At 52.4% G+C, this 21,996-nt stretch overlaps 2 protein-coding genes across 3 annotated transcripts; one reads left to right on the top strand and one right to left on the bottom strand.

Moving 5' to 3' along the window:
* Positions 1–2,052: 2,052 nt before the first annotated feature.
* Positions 2,053–4,158, top strand: LOC132086856 (myogenesis-regulating glycosidase-like). Its single transcript, XM_059492792.1, has one exon. It carries the CDS (start codon positions 2,068–2,070, stop codon positions 4,156–4,158), a length of 2,091 nt encoding a protein of 696 aa, XP_059348775.1. The 5' UTR covers positions 2,053–2,067.
* Positions 4,159–8,055: 3,897 nt separating this feature from the next.
* Positions 8,056–20,843, bottom strand: LOC132086481 (myogenesis-regulating glycosidase-like). Of its 2 annotated transcripts, none has more exons than XM_059492195.1 (2): positions 20,773–20,843; positions 8,056–13,873 (listed from the first exon to the last, which is right to left on the bottom strand). In XM_059492195.1, the coding sequence occupies exon 2, from the start codon at positions 13,746–13,748 to the stop codon at positions 11,712–11,714; it is 2,037 nt and encodes a 678-aa protein (XP_059348178.1). In that variant the 5' UTR covers positions 13,749–13,873; positions 20,773–20,843; the 3' UTR covers positions 8,056–11,711. The 2 variants fall into 2 exon arrangements, with proteins under 2 accessions (XP_059348178.1, XP_059348177.1); XM_059492194.1 differs by lacking the exon at positions 20,773–20,843 and adding an exon at positions 18,171–18,329.
* Between the last annotated feature and the right edge of the window lie 1,153 nt (positions 20,844–21,996).

The raw sequence follows: 21,996 nt of genomic DNA, 5'->3' as shown, positions 1-21,996 counted from the left end.
AGCTGGCAAACTTCCCTCACATCCTTTATTCTTGGACAGATTTTTGAGTCATGATGTCCACGTGTTTTGAGGTTTTTAATGTGTTGCTTAATATAAAAAAAAAAGAAAAAAGAATGAGACAAAAGAAAAAAAGACAGAAGAAAAAAGACAGAAGAAAAAAGACAGAAGAAAAAAGAAAGAAGAAAAAACAATTTCCATTTCTTATTTTTTCACCCTGGAAAATGGTGCAACTTGTCATAAAGGGAAGTCCTGTCCCCAGGCTGCTGGGCCAGTGAAAGGAGGAAGGAAGAAGAGGAAGAAAGCTCCTCCATCAGCAACTGAGGACTGACCCAGCACACAATAACACCTTCAAAGTGAAAATGTTGTTTTGCAAAAACACGAGGGTTTCGCTGGAAACCACCCTGGCCGGAGCTGCAGAGCCGTGTCAGGAGCCAGGCCAGCGCTGGGAGGCTGCCAGCCCTGAGCACTTTGGAGCTGGCAGAGTGCCCTGAGCATGTGTAATCCAACCTGCTCCCCAAAACCACTCTGTCCTGGATCACCATCTCTTTGGGGCAGCAATAACCTTCCTTTTCTTACCCTCCTTACCCTCCTGACCCGGCCAGGGCTTGCCTGAGAACACTTTTATCCACTCCAGCTCTTTTTCTCAGCTAAGTCTCTCTCATCCCGAGAACGCTCTTCAAAAACTAACCAGGCAGTTAATTTGGGTGGTTTGGGATCTGCTGTGATCGATCCAAAGTGTGTTGACCTCTGGCATTTTTAATGGCTCCCTGGGTGGCTTATCATCTCTGTATATTTAGACACCGATGTCATAGTGACACGGGTAAATACACCCAGCCATTTATTGCTGGGCGCAGATCAGATGAGCAAGCTGGCTCCTTTTCCCTCTCTCCATATAGGCTGCTCCTGCAAATTTTCATCCTGTCAGATCACACAGATCCCAGGAAGGGGCCAGGGGAGCCACAAATCTGGTTGCACAGAATGCACTGCCTCAAGCCTGCAGTCTCAGTTTCTCCCGCCTCTGTTTTTGTTGGCAATAGATACTCAACTTTGCTGCATTAGCTGGCTTGGTGATGCTTGATGCAGCTGGAACACGTCACCTTCTGTGCATTTCTCAGCAAAATAAGGTTTTGATGTAGTCCTGGTCTTGCAACAACTTCAATTTAGTACACCTATCCTCATACTGTGTACCAAAACATCTTCCAGTTCCACTGCAGTACAGCATCTTGCCTGGCATAAGCCCAGCAGCTACCGAGTTGTAATAAATTAGGAGAACTGAATGATAATAAAAAAACAGAGACAGAGATGTAGTGGAAGATTCCCTTTTTCCCCTGCAAGGGCCAGAGGGGCTTTCCTGGGGTAAGGGCTTTGGAATAGGTAGCAGGGCAGGCAGTTGAAGGGAAAGAAAAACACATCCCCACGCAGTTCAGAGAAGGAGCAAAGTGCAGGGAGATAAAACATCTTTTGCCAGCTGCATCCCTGGGAGTCTGGTGGGGAGCAGCAGGTGGGGGATGGAAAATTCAGCGCAGCATTTCTCTGCCTGTGTTTAATGCAGGGAGGTTGTGGGCAGGAGAGGAAATCCAGCAGGGCTCATTAATGTAAACACAGATCAGCCTGTGATGTCCAGCTTGTATGCTCAGGCACCAGCCCCTTGCCCTGGCCCCTCCAGGCTCTAGTCTGACTTTCATCCCTTCATCCTTGCTCTGTGGGACAGAGCGAGGTTGCAGCCAAGAGAGGGTCATAGGAATCCTGGCACAGACATGCTCCAAAAAACCTCAACACAGCTGCCAGTGAGCAGGCTGCCACTGCAGAGCAAAGTGAGCCAGAGACAGAGGGCAGGGAGGCTGCAGACAGAGCAGAGGAGCTGCGGCCCTCAGCAAGATTTAATTGGGCTTTTTGGTGTTTATGACTCTCTGTTTTATGAAAAACCATTGCAGGTGTGAGCAGCCAAGCTTTGGAAAGGACATTGAGAATAGCTTTATGCAACATCTTGGATTTTCTCTTCACCAGCTGGAGTAAAAGGATTCAGCAACAAAGTTGCTAACCAAGTGTTGAGGCTGCAAAGGGATAATGGACACTCGGATTACCCACCGCTTGGGAAAATATGGAAACTTTCCAAAGGAGGGTGCCAAAGAATGGCACTTGACTGACAATTTAACACCAGTGAAGCCTTCCAAGGAGCTGAGGCCCATGCTGGGCGCCATCCTGCTGGGCCTCATGCTGTTCATCGCTGCGGTGGTGGCCTGGTGCTACTACACGGTGTCCCTGCGGAAGGCGGAGCGGCTCAAGACGGAGCTGATGGACCTGCGGGCGGACGGCTTCGTCATCCGCAACCAGCACGGCGAGGTGGTGTTCCGGCTGGCCTTCCACTCGGGCAGCCTGGACCTGGAGTCGTGCTCCAAGGAGGGCGAGATCCTGAGCTGCTCGCGCTCCAGCCGGGGCCCGCTCAACTTCTTCATCCAGACGGTGAAGCCCAAGGACACGGTGATGTGCTACCGCGTGCGCTGGGAGGAGCTGGCGGCCGGCCCGGCCGTGGAACACACCATGTTCTGGGAGGACGCCCACTGGTACGGGGGCTCGGAGATGAGCATCCAGCACTGGCCCATCCGCCTGGCCGGCTACCAGGAGCCCGTGCCCTACGTCACCAGCGACGTCTACTCCTTCCGCGACAGCTTTGGCGGCATCCTCGAGCGCTACTGGCTCTCCTCCAAGGCGGCGGCCATCAAGATCAACGACTCCGTGCCCTTCCACCTGGGCTTCAACGCCACCGAGCGCGCCCTCTTCTTCCAGGCCCGCTACAAGGACTCGCCCTACAAGCCCCCGCCGGGCCAGCAGCCCTTCCCCGAGCTCAGCTACCGCGTCTGCGTGGGCTCCGACATCACCTCCATCCACAAGTACATGGTGCGCAGGTACTTCAACAAGCCCTCCAAGATCCCTGCTGAGAACGCCTTCCGCTACCCCATATGGTCCACATGGGCCCTCTACAAAAAAGAAATAAACCAGGATAAAGTTCTAAATTTTGCAAGAGACGTAAAGAAGTACCATTTTAACTGCAGCCACATAGAGATTGATGACATGTACACCCAGGCCTATGGAGACTTTGACTTCGACCCTGTCAAGTTCCCCAACGTAACAGAGATGTTTGCAAAGCTGAGGGAAGATGGCTTTAAGGTCACTCTGTGGATTCATCCATTTACACACGTAGATTCACCCAATTATGAAGTGGGGATTGAGCGTCAGCTGTTCATCAAGGAGCCCTCGGGGCGGCTGCCGGCCATGGTGGAATGGTGGAACGGCATTGGGGCCATCCTGGACTTCACCAACCCAGCAGCGCGTGACTGGTTCCAGAGCCACCTGCGCCAGCTGCGGCACAAGTACGGCATCTCGTCCTTCAAGTTTGACGCGGGCGAGACCAGCTACCTGCCCAAGCAGTTCAGCACCTTCCGCCCGCTGTCGGACCCCAGCATCTGGTCCCGGCGCTACACGGAGATGGCCATCCCCTTCTATGAGCTGGCCGAGGTGCGCGTGGGCTACCAGTCACAGAACATCTCCTGCTTCTTCCGCATCATTGACCGTGACTCTGTCTGGGGCTACGAGCTGGGCCTCAAGTCCCTCATTCCCACTGTCCTCACCATCAGCATGCTGGGCTACCCCTTTGTACTGCCAGATATGATTGGAGGAAACTTCCTCCCCAACAAGACGGAGGGGGCAGTGGAGATCCCCAACCGGGAGCTGTACGTGCGCTGGCTGGAGCTGTCGGCCTTCATGCCCTCCATGCAGTTCTCCATCCCGCCGTGGCTCTACGACAAGGAGGTGGTGGAGATCGCCCAGAAGTTCACGCAGCTCCACGAGTCCCTGGTGGCCCCGCTGCTGCTGGAGCTGGCGGGGGAGGTCACTGACACAGGCGACCCCATCATCCGCCCCATCTGGTGGATCTCGCCCCGCGACGAGGCCACTCACCGCATCGACTCCCAGTTCCTCATCGGGGACACCCTGATGGTGGCTCCTGTGCTGGAGATGGGCAAGCAGGAGCGCGATGTCTACCTGCCAGCGGGCAAGTGGCGCAGCTACAAGGGGGAGCTCTTTGAGAAGACCCCGGTGCTGCTCACCGACTATCCCGTTGACCTGGACGAAGTTGCCTATTTCCTCTGGGTTTCCTAACAGGCTCCTCTTCAGCTGTGAAATTGGTGATTAGTTTACTAGTGGCTTTAATAACATGGGAATTTTCCTAATTTCTAATGCAGCAATATTTCAGAGTGCAATTTGAAGGAAACACTGAGACCTCTGTTCTGTGTGACAATTCTACAATAATTTATTAAAATGTATTGGATGGGTGTCTTTGTTACTGCATTGTGACAAGTGTAATGGACAGAAACACAGTCTCTGCTCATAATCTTTTCCCACCAAGAACTGCCGTGCACGCTTCCTCTGTCTAAAGGCAACATGGTCTCCTTTGTTACCCAGTTTCACAGGTGATCCCCTGGGACATTGAAAATTTCATGTGCTTAGTGAAAGAGGCAGCTGCAGCAAAGTACATTTTTTTTTACAGAAAGCACTCTGAGGTTGTCCTGAAGAGGAAGGCACTCAGTTTGCAGCCTGCTTATCAGATGGGGGCTAATGCAGGAGTTAGGAGTTTGCATTTCCCATGGCCCGAGCTATCTGAGCAGCAAGGAAGCTACAGCACTTGCTAGTGCTGTGGCAGCTGTTTTCCCCCTTTTATGAATTACTGAGAACCATGTCCATGGTCTGTGTTCAGGTAAGCCTACAAAATGTGGTGATATCTCATGGCAGTCAAGATTAAATCCTACTACCAAGTCATGCAGAAGTTTATACATAGTCGGCTCCATGTGTGTTTTAAGACCATGTTTAGGACAAAGGTGTAATCTGTCAGGTGCCAGGAGAGAATGTGGCCTCCTCAGAAAGTTCAGACAATTAACAAACCAGCCTGAGTACCAGGCTGCCTCAATTTCCCCACTGAGGATGTTTTCCCATCCTGTGTTAATGGAGATCCCTGTCCATGACAGGTGGATCCTTCTGTATCCTTCTGCCCATCACAGTGGTGACCTCTCCAGAATGAAGGTGTCCCAGCAGCTCCTGAAGGCTTGGGGTAACCAGGCTAGCTGTGAAACACTTTCCATTCTTGGTCCAATGTTTCCTGCTGTTTTTAAGCAACAAGAAATTTTAGGTTGACACGACTAAGAAGTTTAAGAGAGTTCAAGGGTCTCTGGGCTGCAATGTTCCTTCCCAAAATGAGAGACAGATCACTTTGCTGGCTCCAGCACACTTCCAATGGGCACCTGGGAGGTGAAGCTGTGTGAGGCCCCAGAGCAAGAGAAAGCTTTGTTTTTTAGGGGTTTGCCCCAGGGCTGCTCCATACAAAATTAGCAAAATGGGTCTGGAGAACATTGTACTCAGTTGAGAGCTTGTTTGGTGCCCAGAGGAAGCAGATCCAAAACTGACTAAAACCTGTTATCCATCAGTAGGTCCATTGTTCTATGAGAAACCTGCAAGGACACAACAGCAGTGCCAAGTGGGATGAGCCAGAACATCTTTTAGATGCCCCTGAAAGCAGCTGGAATTGCAGTAATGCTATCGCTGGGGTGGCAGTGGAGAGGGAAAACCAGCCTTGATGTAGGGATGTGAAAGGGAAAGCAATGTTCAGTCTGGCAGTTGAGCTCAGGGTTAACAGGACAGCACTGAATCCTTACCACGGGCTTTCTCCCAGGTAGTTTCCAATGTGGCATCTCCCCCAAGTCTGAGAAAGTGTTTCTACATTTGCGGCCACAAAGCTACAAATAGTTCCCCATATTCATCTTGAGGGAACCAGAGGGCCCCAGGGCAGCCCAGCAAAATTCCTCTGGATGTTGTTGTTCCTGCACTAAAAAAAACTTTTCTGCAAAGCTCATGCCCACAGTGCTGAGAGAGGAGAGAGCCAGACTCCATCACCCTCATATAGTACCTCTGCCCCTGTGATCCATGTGCTCGGCATGCACACAGCTCTGCCACCCACCTGCACCCCAGACTGATGGGGAGAAAAACAAACACCAAGACTTCCTTCAAACCCTGGGGGTGATATGGGATGTCTGGTCCCATGGCTGCAAAAATGTCCCCCCCATCCCCTTCCAATCTCTCCCTCAGTGCTTTCCTTGCTGCCCAGCTGAGCCACAGGAAGCCACAGGGGACAGGAGGCATCCTGTGAGCAGGTGGCAACACAGCCACCTCTCCACACCCCTGCCACATAGGGGATGTGTGCTGTTGGAGGGACATCTTGTTTGCCTTGCTAAGCTTCAGTCCTGGTTGATTTTTTACACTCCCAGTGCTGTGCACGTGCTCTTTGCTGGAGGTGCTGGTGACATGAGACTCTCCTACAGAACCTGGCTCACCACAGGCTGCCTGTTTTTTGGCAGGGGAAGTTTACTGCCCCCCTTTGATGACTGCTGAGCTGAAAAACACCCAGCCCTACAGGCAAAACAAAAAACCCAAACAAATAAAAATCTGTTTTTCTCTACTTGGCCTCTGGGGTTTTGTGTCAGCACAAACCATCTTCATGGCTCTCCTGGCACAAGGGACCTTCAGGCTGGCAGCTCCTGCCTGGATTGAGGAGGCTGTGCTTTTTCCTGAGGCTACCAGCCTGGCCATGTGCCCAAAGGAGCTCTGCTGCCGTCAGTTTGTCTTTTCACCACAGTCACCCCCAGCCTCGGGCTCTGCCTGCCTGTTGGCTTTTTCTTACTTTTAATCAAAGCTGTGATTTCAGGCAGGCGTGGACACGCTCACAGCTCAGGTCTCCTTGGCCAGCAGCCACTGCTCTGCTATCACCCACAGGCACCTCCTTGAAATCCAGTTTGCAACAAATTGGGCTCCTGCTGTAGCTCCTCTGGGGTCTGGATTTTGCCACTAACACTCCTGCCTGTGCAATGCACAGCTGTGGATGTGTCTTCAAGCACGGCCATGTAGCTGAGACCCAGCACAGAGCTGACCCCACTCACTGCCCCCATGCCCATGGTGAGCCTCAGACACGCAGTCTACATACAGCACCAGGTTTTGTGAGGATGTAAATCAAACTCAAACCCAAAGCTCCAATTCTAGGAGGACCTCTGTATCACTGAGGATCTCCTGCAAGGCTGTGAGGGCTCTAAGTTGTCAGCTTGCCTGAAGGTCTTCAGCAGTGCCAGCTTCATCCCCCATGTGGTCATCAGCCAAGTGTATGGATGGCACTTACACCCAAGGAAGAAGTCAATGGAAAAGCATTGGGAAAATGTCTTTTATTGCAAAAGGAGGGAAGTGAAGTCCCTCTCAACCCTCAAGCCATGCTGTATGGGTTGGCCACTGCTAGTGATGCCCAATGGCATAAGGCAGCTATGGTTTATGTGGTAACAATGGAAAGGGAATGAAAAACATTATTTGGGGCAAAGAGGGTGATGTGGGGCAAGGCAGGCTCCTAAATGAGTCTCACATGCTCCATTCCTGGCCTTCCCATAGCCACAAACATCCATCCACATCCTTGCTGTCAATGCCATCTGGAAAAGGGAACCATGGGGACAGTGGGGACAGTCAGAAGGACCTTCTGGAGAGCCCAAGGGAAGCTGAGAACAGGCTCCTCTTGCTCATCCCCTACATTCTTGAAGTGTGTGTCCTTTGAGAGCAGCATGGACTAGCAAGTCCCCAGACTCAGTGTTGATAAACCTTTTTGGGGGTGAATGTCAGTAGAAATAGGGCCACGACTCTACAGGTGTGTGTGGTCCCCACTCCTTGGGGCTGACACAACACTGGGGTCCACCTGGACACGGCCTTTTCCTGGCCAGCCCTGAGGCACAGCTAGCCTCTGCTGTCAGGACCTAAGGCAGGACAATCCTGAATGCAGTGGGATTCTCTGCCACCACGGCAAACAAGAGTGAAGTTACTGCCAGTTTTTCCTTTTAAAATATACCAAAAAAACTGCAGGCTGCAAGCTTTAAATAAAACAACAATCTCCACCCTGATTTAGTGAAGACCAGGGTAAGAAAAGCCCCAAATCCCCCTGAACCACCAGCCCCACCAACTTGGTACAAATGGACATAGTTAAGCTTCTTTTTGTTTTCCAAAATTTTATCTCAATCAAGGTGATTCATGTTACAGTTCATACCAATTAGCAATTAGAAAAGTGGTTAAAAACAGACCCACCAGCATTACAGTCTGACAGAGGACAGCATGTACAAACACAAGCATCCAGAAAACCTGATTCACAACAGTGCAATCTTCAAAATTCAATCACATAAGCATCATGTGTGAAAAGGCTGAATCCAAGTCCCAGACCTTGTCTGGGGCTTTTTCTTGGCTTCTTGAGACAAGCTAAACCCAGCTTTGGCCTGTGACCCATGGCATAAAATCAGAGAAATATCCCTAGCAGCAGTTCTCAAGGTATCCATGCAGAGCTTCTGGTCTGCAAGGTCTGAGAGATCCTCAAGTCCTGCAGTGCTACAGCATAGTGTTAGAAGTAGTGGTTTTGGTAAAAAGTTGGATGGAAAGGCCATCTAGAAGCCTGTGAGACAGCTTAAGGCAGCACTGCTGAGGCTGTCTCCAACATCAGCTCATAGTCCTCTCAGCAGCTTTACCTTTCTCCTTGCTGGACCACTGAACAGCCAAGTCCACTTGTGCCCTAATTACAGCATTTAGAAAAATAAGGATTTTCTATAATCTTACCCATTCATTGATATAATTAAATAAAAGAAAATGATAACTTTGTTAATAAAATCATTTCTTTTTCAGGGGAGGGGAAAGAAGACAGTGTGTCTAATGGAGAATTTCCTCCATGACCTTCCTGACAGTGCCTGAAACCACTGCAAGAAGATTGAAGGCACTCATCGGGCTGCACCCATCATTTTAATAGTAGGAGGATACTAACAGGGATGCTGTGTTTCTCTTCACACAGCCTCATTCCTCATGAGTGATGCACATGGTGAGTGGCACAGAACCAGGGGAAGAGAAGACAGTATCTCATGGTCATGCCAGGATCCTTCCCATGAAGTCCTGTGCCAAAAATCCCAATTCTGCACTGGCAGCTGAGCTGTGTAACATCTCCTCCACCTAACTGACACCTTAAGTTTTAGCTTTCATATTTTCCAGATTCTGTACTGCATTAGTGTATAACTCTGAACGTCATATAAAGTGTTAGCAAGTTCTCATCACAGTTTGGTCAGACAAAACAATCCTTTTCCAGCCTGAGAACCAAGGACACCATTGCAGATTCAGGCCCACAAAGTATAAACAGAGAACTGAGGAGAGCAAACTGGGAGGATGGGACTTCACAACCTAAAGCTGTAATGGGACAATTAACTCCAATATGGAAATGGATCAAAACTTATAAAAGTGTAAAAACTCGTGACCTGTTGTTCTTGGCTGGAGCCACGGCCAGGCCCTTTGTGTATCCAAAGTGTATCCTTTGAAGGCCTTTCTAATAAATAGCTATTCCTTTAATATTGTCTAGCCTCTGTTCTAGGTAGCCTCTTAAGGCATCATAATGACTCCCATGCCAAGGCATGACAAGTATTTATTTAATGAGCAAAGGTTGAAAGGGAAGAGCTGGAGCCCCTCAAAGCTTGGTCTTCATGCATTTCTAGGGCTGCAGAAGCTCCCTCCACACTTGGCCCATCTTAAAGGCTTTGGCCAGACTGATCTCCTCACCTTCAACATCACCCTGCAAGCAAGGGCCAAGTCCTGCCAGTGCCCTGATGAGTGACACTGAGGCTCCAGGATTAATTCCTTGCCAGAGGGTGTCTGTAACTTGTAACATCACCATTATCTGCACTTGTGGCAGAGAGGAAACGTGAGTCCTTCAAAATTAAAAGCCTGAGAAACAAACAGGCTTCAGGAAACGCTTGTGCTCCAGCTGGCCAGGGACCTGTAAGGCTCCCCTACATCTCACTTTGGGATTAAATTATACAGAGCAGATTCAGGTCTTACGGGAGTCCATGAAACCAGACTTCCTCACTTCCTAACTACAAAAGCACTTCAGATTTTGCCCCTAACACTGAAATTTCTCCTCCTGCACCCCATCACAACCCTCAAGCTTAATGCATCTCCTTTTCTGCCTCCTGGAAAGCTCTGTGGCTGGAGATGGGCTTTAAGAAAGATCCTCATGACACCCAACCCTACCCAAAACATGCACCATCTCCCTGCATGGCTGACTCGTGCCAGATCCATGCCCAGCCCAGACACAATTCCAGCAGAAGCCCCACAGATGCTGAGCTGTCCCTGGCTGGCAGTAGCCTGGGCAAGGTGCCCAACCCTTCCCAGCTGTCACAATTCAATTCTACCAAAGCTCATTAAAAATTCAGGGGTTGACACATGTTCCAGCTGGGACAGAGCTGGGAATTCTTGCCGTCAGGAAGACTTCAATCCTGTTGGCCCTGCCTCGGGTCTCTGTAAATGCATTTTCCCATACAAAACCAAATGGGAAATCTGCCAAAGAGGCAGCTGCTGGGGACTTGGGGTGCATGATCACTCCACATGCCCTCCGGGAGCCTCTGACAGCAATCCCACCCCCAGCAACACAACATTGCTAGAGAAAGCTCCCCAGGACTCTCCCAGGGAGAGAGCAGGGCTGACTCAGGAAAACCCTCAACAAAATCATCACCTCTAACGGTGACCTGAGATGGGTATTAGCTTAACTTCGCGTTAGATGAGAACATTTCCGTGGGTGCAGCGAGAACAGGCGCTGGCACAGAGCCATCAGTTAGCAGAGATGGTGGTTTCCACCCACAGGCTATCGGCAAACGGCGCTGCCAGCCCAGGGCACGTGCCGCTCGCGGGAACCCGCTGTGCCCACGCAGTGTCTGGGGACAGCTTTGCTCCAGGCAGCCCTTCTGCCAGCAACAAACCTCATCTGTCCCTAGAAACCAAAAAGGATTGGAATCAGCAGGATAATCATGTAACCAAGTGGGGCCATAAGGGCTTTAAAAAATGGGACATGCTGGTAGAGGCGGTGCTGCTCCAGGAAAGGCAATGTTGATGCCCCAGGCAAAACACACAGGCAAGAGCCTTGTAGAGGAAGTCAAATGGGTGAGCAGGTGGGATGCAGCTGTCCCAGCGGGAAATAAGCGACCCATTCAGTTAAAACACATGGACATCACTTGAGTGACCTGGCCTGCCTGGTACCCTGGAAAGCAGGAGCATGGGGCAACTGTTAGTCCAGTGCCATGCCAGGCAAAAAGGGGGAAAAATAGGTGTGATATATATATATTTATATATATGTAACTCTATATTGCTTTATGCTCTTAAAAATATCCATTTGAATATATTTGCCATACTAAAAAACTTACAGCAGGCCGTGCTGTAGCAATCCTCCCACAGCACACACCCCCATACCCAGTGCCCTGTGCTCCCACAAGACTAGGAATGCTCCTCACTGGCACTAAGCAACTTCCTATTCTTGAAATCCTTGAGAACTGAAAAGGTAACGGGTTTACCACGTGTCTGCAGACAGACTGACAACTCCTTTCTGACCTATACAGATAAATTGCTGCCTACTATAATCCAATCAGAGCCTACAACCAGACCCAAATTAAAAAAATTAAGATCAATCCCCAAATAAAAAAAAAAATTATCCCCAAGAACAGTGAAGTCGATTAAGTTCCCTTCCTCCACCCCAGTCTCAAATGAAATGTGCAATTAGAGTTATTATTTGTTAGAAAGTCCTAGGTAAGGCATGGTTATTCCAAAGCTGACTAAGAAGCCTGTTAGGAAACCCAGAGGAAATAGGCAACTTCGTCCAGGTCAACGGGATAGTCGGTGAGCAGCACCGGGGTCTTCTCAAAGAGCTCCCCCTTGTAGCTGCGCCACTTGCCCGCTGGCAGGTAGACATCGCGCTCCTGCTTGCCCATCTCCAGCACAGGAGCCACCATCAGGGTGTCCCCGATGAGGAACTGGGAGTCGATGCGGTGAGTGGCCTCGTCGCGGGGCGAGATCCACCAGATGGGGCGGATGATGGGGTCGCCTGTGTCAGTGACCTCCCCCGCCAGCTCCAGCAGCAGCGGGGCCACCAGGGACTCGTGGAGCTGCGTGAACTTCTGGGCGATCTCCACCACCTCCTTGTCGTAGAGCCATGGCGGGATGGAGAACTGCATGGAGGGCATGAAGGCCGACAGCTCCAGCCAGCGCACGTACAGCTCCCGGTTGGGGATCTCCACTGCCCCACTGGTTTTATTGGGGAAGAAATTGCCTCCTATCATGTCAGCAGATATGAAGGGGTAGCCCAGCATGCTGATGGTGAGGACAGTGGGAATGAGGGACTTGAGGCCCAGCTCGTAGCCCCAGACAGAGTCACGGTCAATGATGCGGAAGAAGCAGGAGATGTTCTGTGACTGGTAGCCCACGCGCACCTCGGCCAGCTCATAGAAGGGGATGGCCATCTCCGTGTAGCGCCGGGACCAGATGCTGGGGTCCGACAGCGGGCGGAAGGTGCTGAACTGCTTGGGCAGGTAGCTGGTCTCGCCCGCGTCAAACTTGAAGGACGAGATGCCGTACTTGTGCCGCAGCTGGCGCAGGTGGCTCTGGAACCAGTCACGCGCTGCTGGGTTGGTGAAGTCCAGGATGGCCCCAATGCCGTTCCACCATTCCACCATGGCCGGCAGCCGCCCCGAGGGCTCCTTGATGAACAGCTGACGCTCAATCCCCACACCAAAATTGGAGGAATTGTAGTTTATGAAAGGGTGAGTCCACAGAGTGACCTTAAAGCCATCTTCCCTCAGCTTTGCAAACATCTCTGTTACATTGGGGAACTTGACGGGGTCGAAGTCAAAGTCTCCATAGGCCTGGGTGTACATGTCATCAATCTCTATGTGGCTGCAGTTAAAATGGTATTTCTTGATCTTTTCAGCAAACCGCAATAGTTTATCCTGGTCGATATCATTCTTGTAAAGAGCCCACGTGGACCATATGGGGTAGCGGAAGGCGTTCTCAGCAGGGATCTTGGAGGGCTTGTTAAAGTACCTGCGCACCATGTACTTGTGGATGGAGGTGATGTCGGAGCCCACGCAGACGCGGTAGCTGAGCTCGGGGAAGGGCTGCTGGCCCGGCGGGGGCTTGTAGGGCGAGTCCTTGTAGCGGGCCTGGAAGAAGAGGGCGCGCTCGGTGGCGTTGAAGCCCAGGTGGAAGGGCACGGAGTCGTTGATCTTGATGGCCGCCGCCTTGGAGGAGAGCCAGTAGCGCTCGAGGATGCCGCCAAAGCTGTCGCGGAAGGAGTAGACGTCACTGGTGACGTAGGGCACGGGCTCCTGGTAGCCGGCCAGGCGGATGGGCCAGTGCTGGATGCTCATCTCCGAGCCCCCGTACCAGTGGGCGTCCTCCCAGAACATGGTGTGTTCCACGGCCGGGCCGGCCGCCAGCTCCTCCCAGCGCACGCGGTAGCACATCACCGTGTCCTTGGGCTTCACCGTCTGGATGAAGAAGTTGAGCGGGCCCCGGCTGGAGCGCGAGCAGCTCAGGATCTCGCCCTCCTTGGAGCACGACTCCAGGTCCAGGCTGCCCGAGTGGAAGGCCAGCCGGAACACCACCTCGCCGTGCTGGTTGCGGATGACGAAGCCGTCCGCCCGCAGGTCCATCAGCTCCGTCTTGAGCCGCTCCGCCTTCCGCAGGGACACCGTGTAGTAGCACCAGGCCACCACCGCAGCGATGAACAGCATGAGGCCCAGCAGGATGGCGCCCAGCATGGGCCTCAGCTCCTTGGAAGGCTTCTGCTTCACCGGCGTGAAGTTCTCTGGCAGGAAGGTGTACATGGTGCTGCTCTTTCCCTAGAGCTCTCTCCAGCGGAGTGGGAAGGAAGCACGCCTGGGGTTGTCAGGAGAAGACACCGGATTGCTAGGAGAGCTGCCACCTCCACCATGTCCCAGAACACCCATCTCTGAAAAAGGAGAGGATATAATTAGTCTGAGAGAACATCTAAATCAAGGGACAGCGTGTCATGCACTTGCTCCCCCTGGCCTCCTGTGCCCATCTGTGACTTGCCAGGAGCTGTGTTCCAAGTACCAGACATCATCTCCACTTTCTCCGGGCAAGACAACACATGCAGAGAACAGCCTGAGCCCAACACGGGGAACAACCCTAGGGTAACAAGGACCCATCATTCCCATATTTAATGGCTTTTGTTTTTGGGAACACCTTCAGTGAGTCAGGAGTGGAGACTGAGTGGCAGTAGGAGGCTGAACAGGAGCCAGATCAGCCCACTGAGAGTGTCTTTAAGAGAAATGGATAACTGAGAGCTACAAAAGACATCACGTAATGAATTCCATGCAGCCAATCCTAATTTTAATCATATTGCCTCCCTGGCAGACTTAATTCATCTGCAGCAACATCCCTTTCTTGTCCCAAGCATGTCCCCACTGCTTCACTTGGGTGATGCTTTGCACTGAAAGTGAGTAAATCCCTGCTTCTCCACAGCTCACAGAGAGCCAAATGGGGTTAGGGTACAAGTGGCTCACGTCTGGTTTTGGGGGGCATTTAGGGGATGCAGTAAATAGCACAGAATGCCTGGTTCCTATCATGTGCTCAGAGCTTTACAGCAGTTCTGGGTGGAAAAGAACTTCCAGCTTTTCTGGAAGGAAAGCTAACCTTGTAGGAAGTGAGCAGGGGGCCCAAAGGGCCGTCCCTCCATCCAGCAAGGCTCCAGGAGGGCACTCTGGAGTGTTTCAGCTCCAGCCCACTCCCCCTGCCTGGCCCCCGGGAAGTGGGCTGTGCCAAGGGCCTAATGGCTTTTCCTTGGCCAGGGCCTGGCTGGGCTCCGCCAAGCATAACGCCGGGATCCAGGGGGGAAAAGTAAAGTAAGGACATGGGAGAGCGAGAAACAAACACAGCTGCAGGAGGAGCAGGGGAGGGAGAGGAGCTGCAAAGCTGCAGAGCAGCTGCCTGGTATCTGCCTGGTGCCAGCAAACACAGCCACCTCCTCCCCAAGCTATGGGGCTGTAAAGCTGCAGGCTGTGGGCAAACCAGAGGGAAAAAACACTCTTTTTGGGCACAAATGAAACCAGTTGCAGAGATTCCCTCTAATAAGGTTGTTTTTTTCCTTAACAAAAAGGAAGAAAAATATCCAAAATGAATTACATAACCCTCTCCCTGCCACAGGCATGGCAATCCAGAGCAAGTGGATCCTGCGCCTCAACAGATCTTTCTCCCCAAGAAAGGAAAAGTAAAGCAGAAAGAGGTCCTGAATGCCACCTAAGCTTTATTGCTCCACTACAGGGATGGCCATATATAAAACCATGGCAGTATCTGTGCACAGGCTAGACAACACATTCTGTGTTTATATCCACCTTGAAGCACATATTGGACAAGACCTTACAGTTGGGGGAACTTTTTGTGTGGCCAGATGGGTCATTCTAACCTTCCCCAGGGAGCCAGTAACTTTCTAGACAGCCAGTTGCTTTAAATGGGATTATAGAGGCATTAGGAAGTGATTAGCCTGAACAGGCGATAGGTTTAGTTAAACAACTTGTCCCACAGCCAACTCCCACAGAGCCCTCTCTTGCCAGCAGGGAGCTCAGTCACGGGACGGGGACAGCTCCAGCCACTCCAACTGTGTCACCCAGCTGGATCCTGCCTCCCAGCAGGGCAACAGGGCTCTCACCCACACAGTATTTGTGATGCAAGGCCAGCTGAGCCCAGCCAAAATTGGGCAACAAAGGCAGGGAGGAGGTGACGGTGGAATGAGGCTGCGTTTGGGATAAACCTTCATCTCTGCCTCAACTCTTCCTTGGCTTTAAGGTGAAGTGGAAGGACCTTGGCCAAAACTGGCAAAGCTGAGTGAAGCCACAAAGCAGGAGGATGCTTCTGGAAATACAGACAGGTAGGCTGAGCCCAAACAAGCCCTCACCCTCAACACTGGCAGGTTTGGGGATGCCAGAGAGAGAGAGAGAGATGAAAACAAATACCTGTGACTCTGGAGGCATGCCTGTGTCTCACTCGTGCCTTATCATGAGACTGCAAAGCTCAAGGTGGGAAAAAATAAAATGCACCCTCCACCAAGCAGGACTTGCAAATTATTTTGGAAAATAATTTTTTTTTAAGTTTTCACATCTTCTTTACAAAAAAATAGGGTAAAATAGTGCTTTCTTTGCCAATTCTCATTCAAGGTTTTAAGCCCAAGAAATATCTGATGCTGCTGCTGTGACTCCATCTAAAACTGACAGCAGCTCTGAGGGCTTCAAGGAGTTTCTGGATTTTTATCTCCCTTTCAGGAAGCTGGTTTATTATTTATGAACTTCTTGGAAGCTGCTCTATTTTTGGCTGTTACTTTCTTTCCATCCCCCCCACCATGGACTGGAGCTCATGGCACACATGAGGGAGCCATCACTGCCACTGTCAGTAGAGAAAAAGTGTTTTTTAAGAAAGGTTTTGCAGCCTCTTGAGTCCCTTGGACAATGACCTGCCTCAGAGGGATGTGCAAGCTGGATGATTGAGGTGGTGGATTTAATCCTGCCCTGACTGCTGTGGCTGGGCCAGGGTGAAACCCTGTGGCTGCTGATGGACACTGCCCACTTGGACACCATTTCAACAAAGATGCTGAGAATGGTGTTTGCAGGCATCACCCAGCACAGTGATGGGCAAAGGAGGTCTCCAAAAACAATCTTGGTCTCTACCCTGTATTTTTTGCCTTGTTAGTAGAGTCTCCCATTCTCCAGTGGGAGATTTGGCTCTGTCCCAGGGGAGAGCTAAGTCTCCCAGGATCCCTGGAGACGCCTTCTGCCTCTCACTCACAAGCTGCAGCCCGCAGAGGTGCCTGCTCATGCACTGCCTGTTTCAACTTTTTTTTTTTTTTGTGTAATGCTAACTTGTTTTTTTGCTCCAAGATGACATTGTGGCAACCTTTAACTCCTCAAAAAAAAAAAACAAACAAAAAAAAGAAAACGAGAAGGGAGAGTGTCAAAGTCAAACAGCATGTTTGCAGCTTGCTGCGCCGGAGCTGACCCAAAACAAAGCTTTTTCTCTGTGTTCTGTGGAAGCAGTGAGTCGCCTTGCCTCAACTCGAGATGAAAGCAAAACATCTGAGCAGGACACACTTTATGGAGTAAAAATAAAAATCCATTTTTTGACCGCTTCTATTTTTACCAACACCACTGCTAACCGCAGGCTGCGAGACCCACAGCACCACTAACCCCAGCCACTTTGCAATTAGGACATTCATTTAAAGAGGGTCAATAACATACAACTGGTCTCTATTGCCCTGGCAGGGTCAGGTCTGAACCATGCTGGGGGCCAAGCTCCTGCTGGGGACACACACCCACTTCCCACGCTGGGATGTCAGGAAACCCTCCCTCTTCCACTGCAAGGTGCTGTCGCCTCCTCCCCAAACATCTTGGCAAGAGTCAAGCTCAGGAAATAGTACAGAAACACTGCAGATTTTACCAGGAGGCATCTCCAACCCCACACAAGTGCAGGGAATGAGGACAGCAAGTTAAGGGAGAAACGCCTTCTCTGCAAAAAAAGCTGTGGGAGCAAAAAGAGCCTCCACGTGCCCAGTCTGGAACTGCCTGCAGGGAACCTGCCCTGACAAAGGGACTTTGCACGCCCGACACAGGGGACATACAAGCCCGTCCTGGGGTTTTAATTTCCCTTGGAGGGCTCTGCAGCAGAGCACTAGAGTTCTCTGGAGGGCTTTTTGGAGTCAAATAGGGTGAAATCACTGCTCCTCCTGCTTGGTGCTAATGGGAGCAGGTGGGACAAGTGGGGGCACCTTGGTGACAACACTGGCACAGGGCACAGGGCTGCTCCTCACACACCCCGATTCCACATGGATCAGAGGCACTGATTCCCCCCTAATCCTGTGGATTCCCCCAAATACTAAGCTGTATCACTCTGGGGTCTGGGTTTATCCCTGCAGTACCCAGGCCATCTCGGGGGGCACGTGTGTGGCACAGACACCTAGCCCCTGAGCCAGGGCAGCAGCTCTGCCTTTGCAGGGACAGCCAGGAGAACACGGTGCCCCAGAGGACCCCTCACCTTCACCGTCCTTGCTGTGGCCAGAGCAGGGATGGACACACTGCCCGGCCTGAGGGGTTCCTGCACATGGGGGGACTCCCTGCGCCTCCTGCAAAGTGACAGATCCTTGCTGTCAGGGCTGCTGCAAATTCCCCCCTTGACTCAGCTGCTGGAGGCCCATGCAGGAGGCACCTCATCCCTCCGGGGCACGGCGCCCCAGCGCTTACCTGGCCATGGCTTCCTGGGGATCCCTGCCTGCGCGTGGCTCCACCACAGATGTCTTTTTAAGCCCGTAAGAGAGGAGCAGCGCTACCTCTCCGCGGCCCCGGCAGCTCCATCCTCTCCGTGGCTCGGGGCGCTCCGGGGCTCGGAGCCGGCGCTCCGGGTGCCCGCGGGCAGGAGGAGGGAGGGGACCGGCGCGTCACCGCCACCGCCGTGTTTGCTCAGCTCCGTGACGGATGCGTGAGCAGCCAGCCCTCGGCCGGGCGTGCCAAGAGGAGCAGGAGGGGCGGCCGCACACGGGCGCTGCTCCCACCCGCTCCGGCTGCCGGAGAGCCGCGATGCGGGCTGGCATCTCACCTCCCCGCCAGGTGAGCGGGAAGGGCCGGCACAGGAGCGTCCCCTCCCTGCACTCACAGGAGCGCACCAGTCAAAAATCAAAACGGAAAAAAATAACCCCAAAAACCCCAATCCAATAGAGGGTTTGGGGTGTTTTTTTTTTTTCTCCCCCAGATCTTGAGATTTTAAGCAGAGTCATGATCCGGAGGAGAGTAATGAGGCTGACTTGTGTGAAAAGAAACAAGCTGCCCCACTGCTGCTGGCTGGTTTGTAAGATAGGATTAAACAGCACTGGGCACTCGGAGGATAAACCCCAAATCCAAGGTGGCCATGTGAATAAAGAGCTCATCTGCAAAGTGCAGACAGGCTGCCAGCACCTCGCTCTGTCTGCAAGAGGAGTTGAAGCTGTGGCATCAGCCCTGCCCAGCCTTTAATACACTCACCTTTATTACAGGAATCATGACTTTGCAGCCCAGTTTTGTCCTTTAAAGTTTTCAGTGTCAAGTGATGCTCCTAACCCATTTAGTCACCTCATCCAGTGTTCAACCATGAATACAAAGCAGCCACTGGGATCCAATTCTGGTAGCAGACAACTTAATATTTAACACCCCTGACAATTTCCCTTTACAAAATCCTCTTTCTTTGTTCTTCACCCCGTGCTAATTACCAAGATGAAGTTTAAGAGGCTGGGTTTTCACTTTAACCCTGCACACAGCTCATGGTGATTTTGTCTCATGACTAAATCATGACCAGAGGCTTTTGCTTTTCCCTGCCTGGAGGCACATCAGGGAGCCTGAATTTATCTGAGCCACAAAGAATTTGTGGAGACTTTAAAACAAAATGAGTCCTTCTGGTCCACTTGTATCAAAGCACATTGGGCATGAGAGAGAGAAAGCTCCAGGGCTCTCCCTTTAAGAATATGTCCCTGTCCATCTTTGAGAAGTCCCACAGGCTCTGGGGGAGCTGGAGGGAGGGAGCCTGGCTCTGAAATTGTGGTCTATGGAGTAACCCTGTGTCCAGCAATCGGCTCCTCAGCACCTGCAGGGCCATCAGATCTTGTGCCCAACAGTGGCAAAAGCAGAACACCAAATACTGGTGCTATTAGCTTATTTTATTTGCCACTTTTGCCGTATAAGATACACTGCCACAAAGATTTTGGTGTCTTTGACACTGTCTGATGCCCCCAGCCCATCTCTGGTTGGTACCAGACGTGTGCCATCGACCACCTCATCACTCCAACAGCCTCTCCCTGAAGTGGGTGTCAATCTCACTGCTCATCTCTCTCCTCCAACCCCACAAGTGGAACCTAGTGCCCCATTTGGTCACACAGATTCTTTCTTCAAAGAGCTGACTCAGCCCTTTGGGAGTGCTCAGCGTTTCGGATGCTGATGCAGGCTGAAACCTGAGCCCACCCAACATCCAATTGCTACAACACGATATGGGGGAGAAATGGAAACCTAAGTACATCTCTCTGGCACAGCCCTGCTGATTTTCCAGCCATCGAGCCACCATCACGCTCCAGGCACTGGCAGCTCCGGAGAGCTGTGGATGGCTCACGATGCTGGTCCTGGAATTTGCATCCGTATCCAACAGTTGGTGACACTGGACAACCTTGGCCCAAACACAGTCACCAATCCCTTTAAGTGCTCCCTCGCAGCTTTTCCATGGCCAGATCCAACCAGGCAGACACAACCCCACAAGCGCCACTCTCCACTGGGCTGTAGGTGTCTGCTGCGCCAGGCATTTGCCCCTTGGACATCAAGAGTATCCCAAGGTGGTAAGGCAGGAAAGGAGAAGCAGCATTTCTGCTTTTTGACAGCTTTGGCTGCTCCTTGCCATGGCCAGTGACAAGAGGAGCTGTCCCCAAACCCACTCCAAACCCAACCCAGCACAGAGCACAATGAGCTGCCTATAAACATCTGCAAAGTTTTCACTGCCAACATCTTATCAAACGACAGAAGTTGAAGCTACACTTTGTTAGAGGTGCCGGGGACGCGTCTCCCAGCTCCGCTCATCCTCTCCGGGCGGCCAGGCTCGCACCCATCACGGAGCCCGCACGGTCCCGGCACGGCGGAATGCGCAGGGCTCGCTCCCCGGGCTCCGGGCAAAGCTCAGCACCCTCACCCCGCTCTCCGCGGCCCTTCCCGAGGCAACGCCGATGCCGCAGCCCGGGGTCTGCGCTCGGGGCACCCCTCGCCCGCCTCCGCCCGCACCCCCCGGGCCGGGCTGGCGCCCCCGCCCCGAGCGCAGCCCCGGGCGCCGCTCACTCACCGGCACCGCCGGGCCATGGCCGGGTCTGCCGGCCCGGGGGCTCCGGGCTCGGGGCTGAGCGCGGTTCCGGGGTTGGGCGCTGCCCGCCCCGCCCCGGCTCCCGCCCCGGACCGGCCCCCGGGCCGGCGCTCCCCGATGGGAGATGTAGTTCGGCCCGGGGTTGGGGCTGGACCTGCTGGGGATGTGCGGGGCTGCGAGGGAATGGGGGTGCCCCCGGGGCTGGGGGGGATCGAGGTTTGGCGCTGGCAGGGCTGTGCCGGGATCCTTTTGGGCCGGGATGGGCTTTTCATGAGACGCTTTGGGACTGGGATGTGCTTTTCATGGAATGATTTAGGGCCGGGCCAGGTTTTTCAATGGGATGCTTTTAGGCCGGGGCATGCTTTTCACGGGATGGTTTAGTCCGGGATGGGGTTTCAGGGGGTTTCCCTGCTCCCAGGAGGATTGGGGCACTGCTTGGCGTGGGCACAGCACGGCAGGCTGCCACCCTGGAGTGGGGGTCCCCAGAGAGCTCTGTGCTGAAGGATCCCCCCACTGCGAGGACCACAGTGCCGAGGATTTATGATCAGCAGCACACATGGAGGGGCAGGGTGGCGTTGCCCCTGGCACGGTGCTCTCAGATTGTAGTCAGACAAGGGCATTTCATGCCCTCCTTAATTTTGTGCTGCTTTCAAAGTACCCCTCCTTATTTAGCCTGTGTCAGTGCTCAGCATCCCAGATGGATGGCAGCTCTTCCTGGACAACTTGCCAAAAGCAAGCACGTCCTCAGCAGCCCAGCATGAAGCTGACAAACACGGGTGTCAATGACAGCTTCTATTTTTGGCTGTGTTACTATGGTCCAAGAGCTTTCCCTTGCACACTTTCTTGGTCTCCAGCTTGTGCGTGGTGGGAGAGCACCAGCCTGCAAGGGCTGTTAAAGTGCCCACCAAACCAAATGGAGTTTCTCCACCCTTCCCAAGAACTTCCCCAGACTGTGGGAGGGTTCTGAGGGGGACAATTGACCAAGCCAGTTTTGATGGAAGGCCACCTTTGCCCTTCACCAATGCCATGGGGCAAGATAAGCCTCTGAGATAAATTAATGTACCCTGGCATTGCCATCTCAGTAGGCCATTTCTAATGGGTCTCCCTGCCTACAAACACCACCATCTCTTGCATGGTCATTTCCCTAAAATTCTTGTTACCAGACCCATGCCAATTGAGGAAAATATTCCTGTTTCTCAGTGGAGA

This window comes from Ammospiza nelsoni, chromosome Z (genome assembly GCF_027579445.1).
Source record: "Ammospiza nelsoni isolate bAmmNel1 chromosome Z, bAmmNel1.pri, whole genome shotgun sequence".
Classification (NCBI taxonomy): Eukaryota; Metazoa; Chordata; class Aves; order Passeriformes; family Passerellidae; genus Ammospiza; species Ammospiza nelsoni.
The sequence above is the reverse complement of the archived record's forward strand: the minus strand, read 5'-3'. Positions and strand labels throughout refer to the sequence as shown.